Source organism: Emydura macquarii, unplaced genomic scaffold, assembly GCF_026122565.2.
Source record: "Emydura macquarii macquarii isolate MOO-44397 ecotype Brisbane River unplaced genomic scaffold, CSIRO-AGI_Emac_v2 contig_705, whole genome shotgun sequence".
Classification (NCBI taxonomy): domain Eukaryota; kingdom Metazoa; phylum Chordata; order Testudines; family Chelidae; genus Emydura; species Emydura macquarii.
In genome coordinates, this window is record NW_027130842.1 from 10,037,880 (window position 1) to 10,052,485 (window position 14,606).

Below are 14,606 nucleotides of genomic sequence, written 5' to 3' on the forward strand. Positions count from 1 at the left end.
GACAGTTGGATGGGCTTATGTTCCCCTCCACCCCCAGGGCCTGATTCTGCAAGGTGCTTAGTTCATCCATTGATTTCAGTGGAAGCTGAGGGTGTTGAGTATACAGATACTATTTTGGACTAGTATATGAGGGGAGGTTGGAATGAGGTTGCCAGAAAATTAGAAGGCTTGCTGCATAAAATGTGTGGACAGTTCTCTCAGTTTTTGTGAATGGTTGTTTAAGAGATCCTGGACTAGACAACTCAAAGGATCTGTGAAAAGGCAACTGACTGAAGTTTCTTTACATGATTCATGGTGATAATGCTCAAACTTTCAGTTTCTCATCCTTTTTCCCATTTCCCTCTTTTGCGCACATTTGTGTTTTCAGTGTTGTTCTCCAAATGGAAGAAGATGCTTGAGTGAGTTAATTGTCTGCAACATGATTATTTTTGTACTAATCCTATCCTTTCCATAGAGAACCTGTAGCTTTGGAGGATTTGACTTGACAAATCGTTCCCTGCACATTGGAAACAACAACTCTGACCAAACGGTAAGTATGAGCCAGGAAGGGCTGAGTCTGAAATAGCAGGAGGCTCATCATACTATGAAATGCTCCTTAGTGTGGTGTTAAATATAGTCTAGTTCTAGGATAGCAGTTCTGGGATCCAAGTTTTAAAGCAGCCCAGAGAGCATTTTTTTTAAACCACCCACTGCATTGGTTTCTCAGCTTTATGACTTACCGTATACTGCATGTATGTTTATTTATATAATGTACGTGAGAAGAAATGGTTACAGCACAGGACTAGGGGGTCAGATCTCTGTTCTATTCCTAGCTAAGTCATTAACTTACTGCAATACCTCAGGCAAGTCATGTGATATCTGTGCTTCACCAGCACGGTTCCGGAAAAATGTCTAGTTTGTGACGAGGAGGAGGAGATGATGATGATGATGACGACAACCAGCCTGGATTAACCAATGTGCATTTAGTGCACTTGGACAGGGCCCCTGTCTCAGGAGGGGCCCCAGCCGCTGGGGAAAAAAAAACAAAAGAAAGCTGAGTGGGTGCTGCAGGGCCACTCCCTCCAATTTAGCCCAGTCACCTTCCGTGAGGGGTGGCCAAGCCACACCCGAGCATTGTAGGGTGGCTGGAATTGGGAGGAACCACCCCAGCCTGGGATAGGAATACAGCACTGAGCTGGAGGGGTGCCTGTGAGGGACCAGGAAGGTCCTTGGGGCAATGCTGGGACAGAGTTCTTTGTGGGGTAAGGGGTTCTGGGCAAGTGGGGGGTAATGAGGCGGGGGCAGGGATGTTGGGGACTGTGACAAGTGGGGCTGAGGGGTTGGGCTGCAGTGAGTGGCGTCTATGGGAGCTGTCACAAAAAGTAGGACTGGTGCAGCATTGTTGGAGTATGTGTGGAGTGGGAGGGGCATTTGGAGGGGCTGTGTGGGGTGGGGTATGTATAGGGGAGTGTTTTAAGGAAGGTGGGGGGTCCAATTTTCATAGTCAAAGGGCCCCCAAATTCTTTAATTTGGGTCCAGTGCTTCATCTATAAAACAGATACAAAATTGCTTACCTCTCACAATGGTGTTTTAGGCCTTCACTTGTTGGTGTCTGCAAAAGGCTTTGAGATATTTGGAGGGAAGTCACTATAGAATTGCCTGTTGTTGTTACCAACATTGATAGACAGCCCTTTGATGCTATTGGTGATTAAAGTAACAAACAAGAATGTATGCTGTCAAGTTTATTACTTTGATCCAAAAGTTGCTGTTGTGAAGTCTGCAAGCAAAAGTAACTATATTATAAATATTGATTAGCTCACAGTACCTTTTTTTCTCCCTCAATAACAACTTTTACTATTTCAGCCTTGGTCTCTGCCTACTTATTTTATACCTAGTAGCTTAGATCAAGTCTAAATAATAAAACAGCTTAATACCAGCATGTCTGATAGTGAGGAAGATTAGTTTCCTTGCAACTAGCCAAATCAGTACACAATGATTTTCTTCCTTATGCTTGGTTTATAAATACATAATGTATATCTTTCAGCTAGTACCTTTAAACTAGTCTGCTATGTTTTGTTCAGGTTAGCTTTTGATCTGGGAAACTATGAAATCTAGATGTTATGCTTTTCTCTCCGACCAGCAATAAGAGATACAGTATACCAAACTAACGCGTGCAGATCAAGTGGATTTGCTGAAAGTCACTAACTGCATTAGTTTAATGTGTTTACAGAACCCAAAAGACCAAAGACTATCTTTAACTTGATGAAAAGAAGCAATAAAGTTAGCAATGAAGTTATCTTTGCAAACAACCTCCAAGGGAAGAAAGATGGAATTGATGACTGTCAGGTTTCACAATGATGTTTAGAGGAGGGAGGGAGAGGGTTTTTTTAAACTAGACCAGCTTTGGTTTGGGTTTTACATGTGTGTTGTTTTTTGTTTTTGTAATGATAAGGATAATGACCTTTTTACTAAGAATATAATTCTTGTGTAAAATTCAATTATCTGATGAAGGGTTATTGCGCACCATATTGGAGACTAAATTCAACCGTTAAAGTGTGAAATGGATTTTAGTCCTGCTTGCAGTGCAAATCTCAGTGCAGCTTTGGCTACTGAGGTGGTGATACTCTCTAACAGAGTTGTATTGTAATATTTATTTTAGAAGCCATCTGAAGAACTAATGTGATTTACAGACAGATCGTGCAAACTGTCTGTATATAAATTAGTCAGTGCAGCCACTTCTCCAATTTCCAGTGGTAGTGTTCCCTAATAGCTCAAATGTCCAATAGTAACTCAAAGGAGGAGGGGAGGGGAATATCATCTACTGAGTCCTCAACACAGCTTCATGCAGTGCCTCCAGGCAGCAAAGAGGTTCTTATAATCAGGTCTTAGAAGCTGGAAGAGTAGATGAGAATGCTACACTGGTTTATGCAACTGGGTTTATTGTCAAGGTCAGAAAAGAGAAGGTCTCCATGGCGAAGCTGAGAGCAGCAAACCTTTCAGTGTCACTCTCTGGATACTTTTTGCACTGACTGCTGGAGTGAGAAGTAACAAGCAGGAAGTGTAGACATAACTCCCTATTTTATTTTGCAGGGCAAAGAAGGAGACTTCATTTATAAAGAAGTGATCAAATCACCCTCCGCCTCCCGTATATCTCTTGGCAAAAAGGTGAAGTCTGTAAAAGAAACCATGAAGAAAAGGATGTCTAAAAAATATAGCAGCTCTCTCTCGGAGCAGGTATGTAATGTTCATAATGGACTATTCTTTCTAGGATAAAAACTATTGATCTTCATGCTTCAAGGTATCTCCCAAAGGCCCAGTGAGGTCAGGAAGACATTTTTCTGCGTGGCATAGTGTGATAGAGCAATTTCTATGTTCTTCTAAAATCCCACACTGTGAAATGTCTTTTATAGAAACCTAATCATGACAATGCAGTCCTAGATCTCCTAGATGGCTGCTCAACGGAGGTAGAGGACTGATGATTTTACACACCCTGTGCTGTATTTTCACTTCTGTCTATCATTTTTATTTATTATTTCTTTGGATTTCTACAGTAATAAAATGAGTGCTGGCTCCTGATACAAATGTTAAAAAACCTAAAATTAAACTGATCTTCCTCTAAAACTCTATACAACTCCCCTCCCCTATGCAGATCTAACCTCCATCATACCTCTCCATCTGTAGCAGTCATGAAAATAGATGCACCTTAGAGTCATAAATGGGTATGTCCTATATAAGATCTTTCTGTCATTGCTTCATCACAGATTTGTACAGTTCAATTCTTAAAGGCAATCATAAGTACATGCAGTTGTAAAGCTGTGCTTTGAATTTACTCTGGCCAAAATAAATTTCTCTCCAAGAAAGCCCCTTTTAGCAGACTTAGTTTTCTTTGGTTTGGTGGATTGTCAAAGCATATAACTAATTTTAAAAAATCAGTCTTTCCACCTGAAATATGTAAGTAACTGCTTACAGAAGAGCTGGGAAAGCAAAGTTTTCTCTAGCAAATATCACTCTCTAGTGGCCATTTAATAATCAGCAGCCAATTAGCATATCTGTGCAGTGTTAAAAAGCTGGAGCATGCTGTTTGGTGGACAGGAACAACATACCATCATAGTGTTCATTTATTTGGAGTCGTCTGGTGAGACCTGTTAGGACAGTTTGGCAACATGCTTCCAACCGTTATTTATCTCTTTTGACATCCAGTACTCAGCTCTGATGTTGAGGGAATGGTTCTGACTGACCTTCTCTGTGTTATGTTTATGCAGTGCCTCATACGCAGCGGCTGGGACCTCTAGGTGCAATTACAGTTAAAAATAATAATAATGATAGTGGTGTTTTGCCCGGAACTGAAGTGATCCATATTTTTCTTTACTGAAGCAGCCTAATCCCAGGCTAATGCAAGTGATATAGATCAAATCATAATGTTGACTCCCCTAATAAATTTGGACCTGCAGCACCAGAATAATAGTACCAATATCACTCTCAGATAATCCTTGCAGATTTTGGAGAGGAATTGAACAGCTAGCCAAAACAGTTTTGTAAATAATCTTTCTTGAAAACTTATAAGAAAACAGCAATAAGAATGGGAGATTGGGGGAGGGGAAGAGCTCCTTCTCCCTTGTGCTTTATGAGCCGGGGAAGAGCTTTGTCTCCCCCCGATGAACTGTATCTTGGGTTTACTCCAGGGGGAAGTGGCTCTACCTAGCAGTCTTCCTGCATGGAACCTTCTGAACTCCCTGAGAATGGGCCACCTGATGCCAGGAGAGAGTAAGGAAAAGTGTTAGGCCACACACTCCCCAGAGAAAGCAATGGGAAGGTTTAGGGGGGCAGGTGGAGCTGCAGTATCCATGCTTATGAACAAAGTCATTTCATTGGTCATCCCTATAATGGACATCATCCATCACTTCTCACACAGACTTGGCTGCCTTGCTCAAACCCATGCTACTAGCTACTACCATGTAAACTCTTTAGGGCAGGGATAGTGTGGCAGCCGCCATCTTAGCTGACACAAGGACTGAGCTGGAGACCGCCAGAACTAACAGCCTGAGCAGTTACAGCTTGAGCTAAAGAGACCAGACTATGCATCTGGGACTGTACCAGCTCAAACCCTTTGTGAATTGGGGACACAGGAGACCTTGTAATGCACACTCACCTGTGGGTTTCATTAGACCAGTGCCCAGCACAATGTGGGCCAACCTGGATTAGGCCTTGAGGCACTACCACCATATAAATGTTAATAATCATCATCATCATCATAATTTTTTTAAATAATTAATTTAATCATAGTCAAAATAATGACACAAACTGAGTTTTCTGCCACTAAATTTTTAAAAACACAGCATGTGGTGTCATCCTCAATCACATGCAATGTGGCTCAGAGGTGGAATGCTTTTCCCATGTGTGTATACAGCCATGCTGGTTCACAAATAGGATCTACACTGACGATACTTTTTTTTTTTTTTTTTTTTTTATTATTTCAAATGGGCAATTCAATTGAGAAATAATAAGCTGCAATAAACATCACATTTCCTGCTGTATTATGGAACTTTGAAGATAAGGTGTTTGGGCAAAACAAACCTACAGCAGCACCCCTTTGGATATTCTATTTAAGAAAAAGATAAATCGGAAAAACAGCGATCTGCTGCTTCTGCTGTGTCTGGAGATTTGCCTGACTTGTAGAGTCAGATGCTGGGGAGATATTTTCTGATGATTCTGCAGCAAGTAAATAATAGGTTTCATTTAGATGGTTTCCTGACCACACATCTGTGAAAATGCCAACTATTCTTGCGTATCAGCAGGGTTGTTTTTTGTTGTTTTTTTTTTTTAAATGCTGCAAACAGTTTTGAATACTGTACCATCTATCTTTGTGGCATCATTTCTCAAACTAAGTGCCTGTGTACTGCCAGCATATGTTCAAAAACTAGCAAATGCTGCTCTGACTGAAAATAGCTATCAGAAATGGAAATGATTGCTTTAGCCATTCTTCCGATAGCCTGTCACAATTTCAATATGGATAAGATGCGTTTGGATTTTCTTTAATGCTTGAATGAATGAAAAACAGAAATTGCCCCCTCACATATGTGTCTAAGCATCCTTGTTTTGTTTATATTTTCTTTGTGCCTGGATTGCATTCTATAGTTTTTTCTTTTCATGCACACAAACAAAAAAAAGCCAGTAATTTGTTGCAATAAGTTTAAAATTTCCATTTCTCTATCTGTTTGCAGTGTTGTATCCATGTTGGTTCCAGAATATTAGCAAGACAAGGTAGGTGAGGTAATATCTTTTACTGGACCAACTTCTGTTGGTAAAAGAGACAAGCTTTCAAGCTACATAGAGCTCTTCTTCAGGTCCCGATATTACCTCGCCCATCTTGTCATTTCTGTTTGATTTACACGCTACTTATTTTTGCTTTTATTATGCAAATTCCTGGTTGAGAAACTTACAGTAGGTTTTTAACTGCTTGGCAAACATTGTTATTAAAAATATTTAGTGTCTTAATTTTTAATCTCTAAATTGGGAGTTTTGTGTACAGGAAAAACTTTCTCTGATGGGCTTTTAAACACCTAAACAATCCATAAATTAAATATTTAGTTTGGGATTTTAAATATACTATACAAAATGGTTTCCTAAATTGTAATATGTCAGAGAGAGAGCAAACAAATGAACTTGGGGATGAAGGATGATTTTGTGATTAAGGTACTGGACTGGGATTCAGAAGGTTCCATTCTCAGCTCTACCTCAGCCTTTCTGTGTGACTTGGGCAAGTTACTTAATTTCTCTCTCTTGATTCTCCAGCTATAAAATGGGGATAATAATGCCCCCTTCTTTCACCTTTCTTTTTTTTTTTTGTCTTAGATTGTAAATTGTCTGGGGCAAGGACTGTCACCTATTCTGTGTTTATACAGCGCTTAACAGAATGACTTCAGTTGGGTCCTTTAGACCATAATGCAAACAATAACAACTTCTGTCGTTGCTGGTAACATGTAGTAGTAGAATATATACCAAGTTTCCCCTCAGATCCATACAAGCAAGCCTCTGTCATCTTCCATGGGAATCTGCTAATCTGCAATGGGTTCAAATCTCTTTCAGGACTCCAGCTCTGATGTAATGCCAGGTTCTCCGCAGTCACCACAGCCAGAGCCTGATTCTCTGGATAAGCCCAAACTGAAAGCTGGTGGCTCAGTAGAAAGCTTGAGGAGCTCCTTAAGTGGTCAGAGCTCAATGAGTAAGTTCAATTATAATTGCATTGTTTTGTTTTGGTTGCTGCAGGGCACAGAGATTTCCACAGTAAATAAAATAAAGTTTGAATTGGCATTTTCATGTTTGCATCGGATCTCTGACAGTGGCAGAAATGAATTGCTATGCATGAGCCCTTCTTACAAGCCTGTTTTTTGTAAACTGTTGTTCTGACTCCCACATACAGGTGGTCAGACAGTGAGCACAACAGATTCCTCAGCCAGCAACCGGGAGAGCGTCAAGTCTGAAGATGGTGATGATGAAGAGCCTCCGTATAGGGGGCCTTTTTGTGGACGAGCCAGGGTTCACACTGATTTTACACCCAGCCCTTATGATACTGATTCCCTGAAACTTAAGGTACCAGTTTTCTTCTTGGATCAAATGACACGTTACTCAGACAAAACTCCCACTGAATAGTCAGTACAAGCTTAGCCTGAGGAAGACTAATAATACTTAGTCCCTTATTTAGGCTACATCTACGCTACTGCCTGTGTCGGCAAAACGTATGTCTCTCAGGGGTGCGAATACTCCACCTCTTGAGCGACATAAGTTACGCTGACATAAATGCTGGTGTGCAAAGGGCTCTGTTAGAGCTTCTCCCACCAACACAGCCTACGCCACTCACAAGGGTTGTTTTTTTATGCTCATGGGAGAGCTCTCTCCTGTTGGTGTGGCGTGTCTTCACCAAACGCATTGCTGCAGCGCTGTACTTGTAGACATGGCCTCAGCTGAGGTGGTGCTCCTTGAATTCCCGTTACCTGTCTCTTTCTGGTACTGCAATGTGCTCTTATGAGTTGTTTGGCTGACAGCAAATACAGGTTAGTAGTTCTTAGTATTTTCCAGAATCCAAGCAAAGATGCTTTATAATACCAGAGAGGCAAGCAGAGAAGGAAGTGGAGAGGTATGCGTCAAAGAGTGACGGAGCTAATTACTAACAAACTGAAAATATATGCTGTAAATTTACTTCCTCTCTACACTGATTTGAAAAATCAGTTTTCAGAGATTTCTTCTGCTTGCCTGTCGCTAGAAGCTCTCAGCAGAATCAGGCCAGGAGCATGAAAAATATTTTCAAAATCCTTGGGAGGGTTGGGACAAACCCATTTAAGGTGCCCTTCAGAGAAGAATTTCCTTTAACATAACTCAGTCTGTGCTAATACCAAATTAAATAGCTGGTTATGACTTGTCATGAATAAGTCCCTTTAGCCTATTTGGATTTCAGCTTTTATATTTATTCTTGATCTGATTTATAGATCTAGGTTCTCTTGAAGTCTTTAAATCATTATCTGAGGACTTCAGTCACTCAGCGAAAGGTTAGGTGTCTATTAGAGGAGTGATTGGGTGAGGTTCTGTGGCCTGCAACGTGCAGGAGGTCAGATTAGATGATCAGGATGGTCCCTGCTGGCCTTACAGTCCATGAGTGTAATATGGCCCATCACTGTGGTATCTTTTTAAAATTCTAAGGGTTGTCAATTCCTGATCAAATAAATATTCTGAGCCAGATCCTTGGCTGCCGTCAAGGACAAGCACGAGTCTTGTAAGGGAAGAGATGCAAAGATAGTATAAAGTTCACCTTTGCACATTTCCAATACTGGACACCCTGTGTCTAGAGCCAGCCACCTACACCACCAGAGCGAATCCACTGAATGCACTGAATCCACTGAGTGCACTGAATTAGAACAGCCTGAGTCTAGTCTAATTTAAACTAGCTACTAATAGTCTCACAGAGCAGAAACAGCAACTGGAGATAGACACAGTGTAGGTATAGTATATTGTGTCTTTTTAGAATTTGGCTGTGTCTACACTAGAGAGCTTACATCAGTGCAGCTGTGCCACTATAAGATCTCTAGTGTAGTCGCTCTAAGCTGATGGGAGAGAGCGCTCCCCTCAATTTAATTAATCCACCGCCAACGAGTAGCAGTAGCTATGTCAGCCACCATAGCGCTGTCCACACCAGCGCTTATATCAGTGTGACTTATGTTGCTCAGGGAGGTGGTTTATTCACACCCATGGGCGCCATAAGTTATACCGACATAAGTGGTAGTGTAGACATAGTCTTAGTCATGGGTAGTCTCTGGGGGCCTCCCATTGTAAAAAGTCTCACATGATGCAGTCTAACACAGGGTCTGTGTGCTTAGAGTCTGTAGGAGCCATCTTGTCATGTAAATAATAAAGGGAGTTGTGGCTTAAACTTCATATCCCAGGCCTGACTCTGGTTCCTGAAATGCAGAGGCTGCAGTATATTCACAAGGAAGATGCTCTCAGCTCCCTGACCATGTTAAAAAGTAAGACACTGGGGAGCACCAGTAAGTGCTCTACAAATCAGCAGCGATCCATCGATAACTCAGAACCACTGGTGTAAGTGTGAACTCCTGGGAACTATTCCAGGATCCATGACTAACTTGCTGTATGATCTTGGACAATTCACTTAGGGCTACACTGAAAACTTACATTGGCATTATTACATCTTCACTCCTGAGAGATGTAGCTATACGGACCTAACCCCCCCAGTGTAGACAACACTAGGTCGAGGGAAGAATTATTCCATTGACTTTTCTATTGCATCTTGGGGAAGTGGAAGTGGAAGCTGCTGGGAGAGCAATACAGCAGCGCACAGACAATCCAGAAAGTTTTTGGAGAGTGTTGGGGATAACTTCCTGGTGCAAGTGCTGGAGGAACCAACTAGGGGCTGTGCTCCTCTTGATCTGCGGCTCACAAACAGGGAAGAATTAGTAGGGGAAGTAGAAGTGGGTGGCAACCTGGGCAGCAGTGACCATGAGATGGTCGAGTTCAGAATCCTGACAAAAGGAAAAAAGGAGAACAGCAGAATATAGACCCTGGACTTCAGAAAAGCAGACTTTGATGCCCTCAGGGAGCTGATGGGCAGGATCTCCTGGGAAGCTAATATGAGGGGGAAAGCAGTCCAGGACAGCTGGCTGTATTTCAAAGAAACCTTATGGAGGGTGCTGGAACAAACCATCCTGATATGCAGAAAGAATAGCAAATATGGCAGGCAAGCAGCTTGGCTTAACTGAGAAATCTTTGGTGAGTTTAAACACAAAAAAGGAAGCTTACAGGAAGCTCGGACAGATCACTAGGGAGGAGTATAAAAACATTGCTTGAGCATGCAGGAGTGAAATCAGGAAGGCCAAAGCACAATTGGAGTTGCAGCTAGCAAGGGATGTGAAGGGTAACAAGAAGGGTTTCCACAGGTATGTTAGCAACAAGAAGAACGTCAGGGAAAGTTTGGGCCCCTTACTGAATAGAGGAGGCAATCTAATGACAGGCATGTGGAAAAAGCTGAAGTGCTTTTTTTGCCTCTGTCTTCACAGACAAGGTCAGCTCCCAGACTACTGAACTGGGCAACACAGTATGGGGAGGTGGTGAGCAGCCCTCAGTGGTAAAAGAACAGTTTCAGTGCTATTTAGAAAAGCTGGACATGCACAAGTCCAAGGGGCTGGATGGAATGCATCCAAGGTGCTGAGGGAGTTGACTGATATGATGGCAGAGCCATTGGCCATTATCTTTGAAAACTCTTGGCGATCAAGGCAGGTCCCCAACATCTGGAAAAAGGCAAATATAGTGCCCATCTTTAAAAAAAGGGAAAGCAAATTCAGGGAACTACAGACCAATCAGCCTCACCTCAGTCCCTGGAAAAATCACAGAGCAGGTCCTCAAGGAATCCATTTTGAAGAACTTGGAGCAGAAGATGATTAGGAATAGTCAGCATGGATTCACCAAGGGCAAGTCAAGTCTGACCAACCTGATTCCCTTTTCTGATGAGATGACTGGCTCTGTGGATGTGGGGAAAGCAGTGGATGTAATATACCTTGACATTAGCAAAGCTTTTGATACAGTCTTCCACAATATTCTTCCCAGCAAGTTATAGTATAGGTTTTATGTATGGACTATAAAGTAGATAGAAAGGTGACTGGATCATTGGGCTCAATGAGTAGTGCTCATCAGCTCGATGTCTAGTTGGCAGCCAGTATCAAGCGGAGTGCCCCAGAGGTTGGTCCTGGGGCCAGTTTTGCTCAACATTTTCATTAATGATCTGGAGGATGGAGTGGATTGCACCCTCAGCAAGTTTCCAAATGACACTAAGCTGGGAGGAGTGGTAGATACGCTGGAGGGTAGGGATAGGATACAGAGTGACCTAGACAAATTGAAGGATTGGATTCAACAAGGACAAGTGCAGAGTCTGCACTTAGGATGGAAGAATCCCATGCACCGCTACAGACTGGGGACCGACGAGCTAGGTAGCAGTTCTGCAGAAAAAGACCTGAGGGTTACAGTGGACCAGAAGCTGGATATGAGTCAACAGGGTGCCCTTATTGTCAAGAAGGCTAACAGCATATTCGGTTGCATTAGTCGGAGCACTGCCAGCGGATTGAGGGAGTGATTATTCCCCTCTATTCGGCACTGGTGAGGCCACGCTTGGAGTATTGTGTATAGTTTTGGGCCCCCACTACAGGAAGGATGTGGACAAATTGGAGAGAATTCAGCAGAGAGCAACAAAAATGATACTTATGAGGAGAGGCTGAGGGAACTGGGCTTATTTAGTCTGCAGAAGAGAAGCGTGAGGGGGGATTTGAAAGCACACTTCAACTACCTGAAGGGGGGTTCCAAAGAGGATGGAGCTAGGCTGTTCTCAGTAGTGGCAGATGACAAAACAAGGAGCACTGGTCTAAAGTTGTAGTGGCTGAGGTCTAGGTTGGATATTAGGAAAACGTTTTTCACTAGGAAGGTGGTGAAGCACTGGAATTGGGTTACCTAGGGAGGTGGTGGAATCGCCATCCTTAGCGGTTTTTAAGGTGTGGCTTGACAAAGCCCTGGGTGGGATGATCTAATTGGGGGTTGTTCCCGCTTTGAGCAGGGGATTGGACTAGATGACCTCCTGAGGTTCCTTCCAACCCTAATTTTCTATGATTCACTATGGTGATGGGAAAACCTTTCCTGTCACTATAGTGAGTGTCTACACTGAAGCGCTGCAGCCACTGTAGCTTTTTAAGTGTAGACATAGCCTTGGTCTCTGTTTGTCTTTTTCCCCATCTGTAAAATGGGTGTAATACGCATCTCACAAGCATGTGGTGAGGAATCATTGATTCATGTTTGCAAATCCCCCTGAGGTCTTCAGATTCTGCATAAGTGAAAACCAGAGTGAGGATGGTTAGTTTGCCTAAATACTGATAGGAATTATGTGCCTAACTGTCCTGTTCTTTTTTGTTGGGTCTTCAGAAAGGTGATATCATTGATATAATCAGCAAACCTCCCATGGGCACTTGGATGGGCCTGTTGAACAACAAAGTGGGCACTTTCAAATTTATCTATGTGGACGTGTTAAATGAGGAGGAAGAGAAGCCAAAGCGGCCCACAAGGAGACGACGAAAAGGAAGACCACCTCAGCCCAAGTCTGTTGAGGATCTCCTAGACCGTATCAATTTAAAGGTTAGTTCCCATTCTCTCTGTCTCTTGATACAGTTTTGCATGTGGGAAGGGGTGTGTGCTGTTGAGTTAATTAAGTTTCTAAGGGCTGCACAGTAAGGTCCCAATCCTGCACCCATTGGAATTTTCACTGTTTACGTAATGGAAGCAGAATCAGCTCTTAATTTACAGATGGGAAATAGCTGATGTGTAATCCAAGTAACGTGCAATGTAATGGACTACTGAAGGGTTCAGTTATATACATGCAATGATCCTAATTCTTTCCACAGTTTGGCAATGAGATAGAGTACAATAACAAAAAACCTAGCATATATCAAAGGACATTAGGTTGTTTCTTTTAATAAGGAAGTTTATATTCCCTGTTCCAGGAAGCTCAAGGTCAGACAAGTTAGAGATACACTGCTGTGCCTGTAGTTTATTCTTCCTATTATTCTGTTACTAAAGAGATGTGACATGTTGTGCATCTATGTAGCATGCTGTTTTAGGAGATTGGATTCTAAATCCAACAGCAGGTGTGGCAGCGAAAGCTTAGGGAAGTAGTTGTGCCAATGGTTCGGACAGTATTTATATACTCTGCAGTCCTGTAATTTCTTTATTATATGGTTGTGTGCAATTGCTAAACTACTGGTTGTTTTTAACAGTGGTGAAATTATTCCCTCTTTTATTTTTTCTTAAATTTGCCAAAATAGGTTGTTCTCTTAATTCATAGTTGTTAAGGGCTCTGCAGATTAGTGGGAATAAAATTCAAACACAGAAGCTTATAAATGGCTTCAGTGATTTATCCTATTATTGGAATGCTTTGTTTAAAATGCTCTTTAAAAAATAACTTTTCATTCTTTTAAAAGCCTGAATTTAAAGCAGTAAAAAAAAAAGTCAATATGTAAATCGCTTCGAGGCTTATGCCCATGCAACCATTTCACTCCAATTGAATGTATGAAGCTATGGAACTGCAATCTGAAAGCCATTAAAAAGGCGCCATCACAGTGACGTTATCACTGCAAAATGCAAAAGTATCAGGTGGCGGTGTAATCTCTGCTTTCATTATGCAAAAAATGTGTCCATTATATTTTTTCTTAGCTCAAAATTTAAGTCCAATTTAAAAATTCTGGTCTCATAATGTAGAGGTTCAAGAAAAAGAAATGGGGGGTTCAAAATCACCGAAGTCCCCTTTTCAAGCATGGCTTAGGCACTTAAGAGTATTTCTACACTGCAATTAAAAACCCACGGCTGGTCCATGCCCACTGACTTGGGCTCACGGGGCTCAGGCTAAGGGTCTGTTTAGCTGTAGTGTAGACATTCATGCCCAAGCTCTGGGACCCTCCTACCTCACAAGGTCTTAGAGGCCAGATTCCACTGAGCCTGAACGTCTATATAACAATAGCCCCTTGTCCCGCATCTGAGTCAGCAGCCACAGGTTTTTAAGCACAGTGTAGACATAACCTTAGCAGCCTGCGTCTCATTGAAAGATACCCAAGTGCCTAATTCACTTTTCAGACTTAAGGACTTTTGAAAACATTACTTATTGAGAATATTGTTGCGGAAAGAGTCTGCCATAATAGGTGCCTGCCATGGTGTATTGAGGGTTTTATAATGGACAGTGAATTTACAGCAGTTCAAGGAAAATTGGAATCACAAAACAGAACCTGTTAGGACAAACAAAGCCTTCTACATGCCCTATACCATTGAAAGAAAGAGGAATGGGTATAGTCCGTGGACGTATATTGTTAAGCCCCTTCTGTGCCCTGAGTAACAAAGGCCCTGCATTTACAGTAAATAGGGTGGATGGGGGGCTTTTTTGTATTACAGTTGATTACTAGTAGTAAATAATAACCTGTTAGGAAGATAAAGCTGAAGAAGAAACTGCCTGGATAGGCACAGATTGGTTTATCTTTCCTTTGTTTTCAGGTGGTGGATCTTTTGCATTGCTGTATAGCTCACTAGTTTCCTGTTTT

At 42.0% G+C, this 14,606-nt stretch overlaps 1 protein-coding gene across 2 annotated transcripts in view; it reads left to right on the forward strand.

Moving 5' to 3' along the window:
• The window catches only part of SASH1 (SAM and SH3 domain containing 1), a 163,641-nt gene that overhangs the window by 128,394 nt on the left and 20,641 nt on the right, over window positions 1-14,606 (forward strand). For both annotated transcript variants that reach the window (XM_067542374.1, XM_067542373.1), the window contains 5 exons: window positions 455-529; window positions 3,070-3,213; window positions 7,066-7,201; window positions 7,400-7,569; window positions 12,448-12,657. In XM_067542374.1, coding sequence (XP_067398475.1) covers window positions 455-529; window positions 3,070-3,213; window positions 7,066-7,201; window positions 7,400-7,569; window positions 12,448-12,657 — 735 coding nt within the window. The remainder of the gene's footprint in view (window positions 1-454; window positions 530-3,069; window positions 3,214-7,065; window positions 7,202-7,399; window positions 7,570-12,447; window positions 12,658-14,606) is intronic.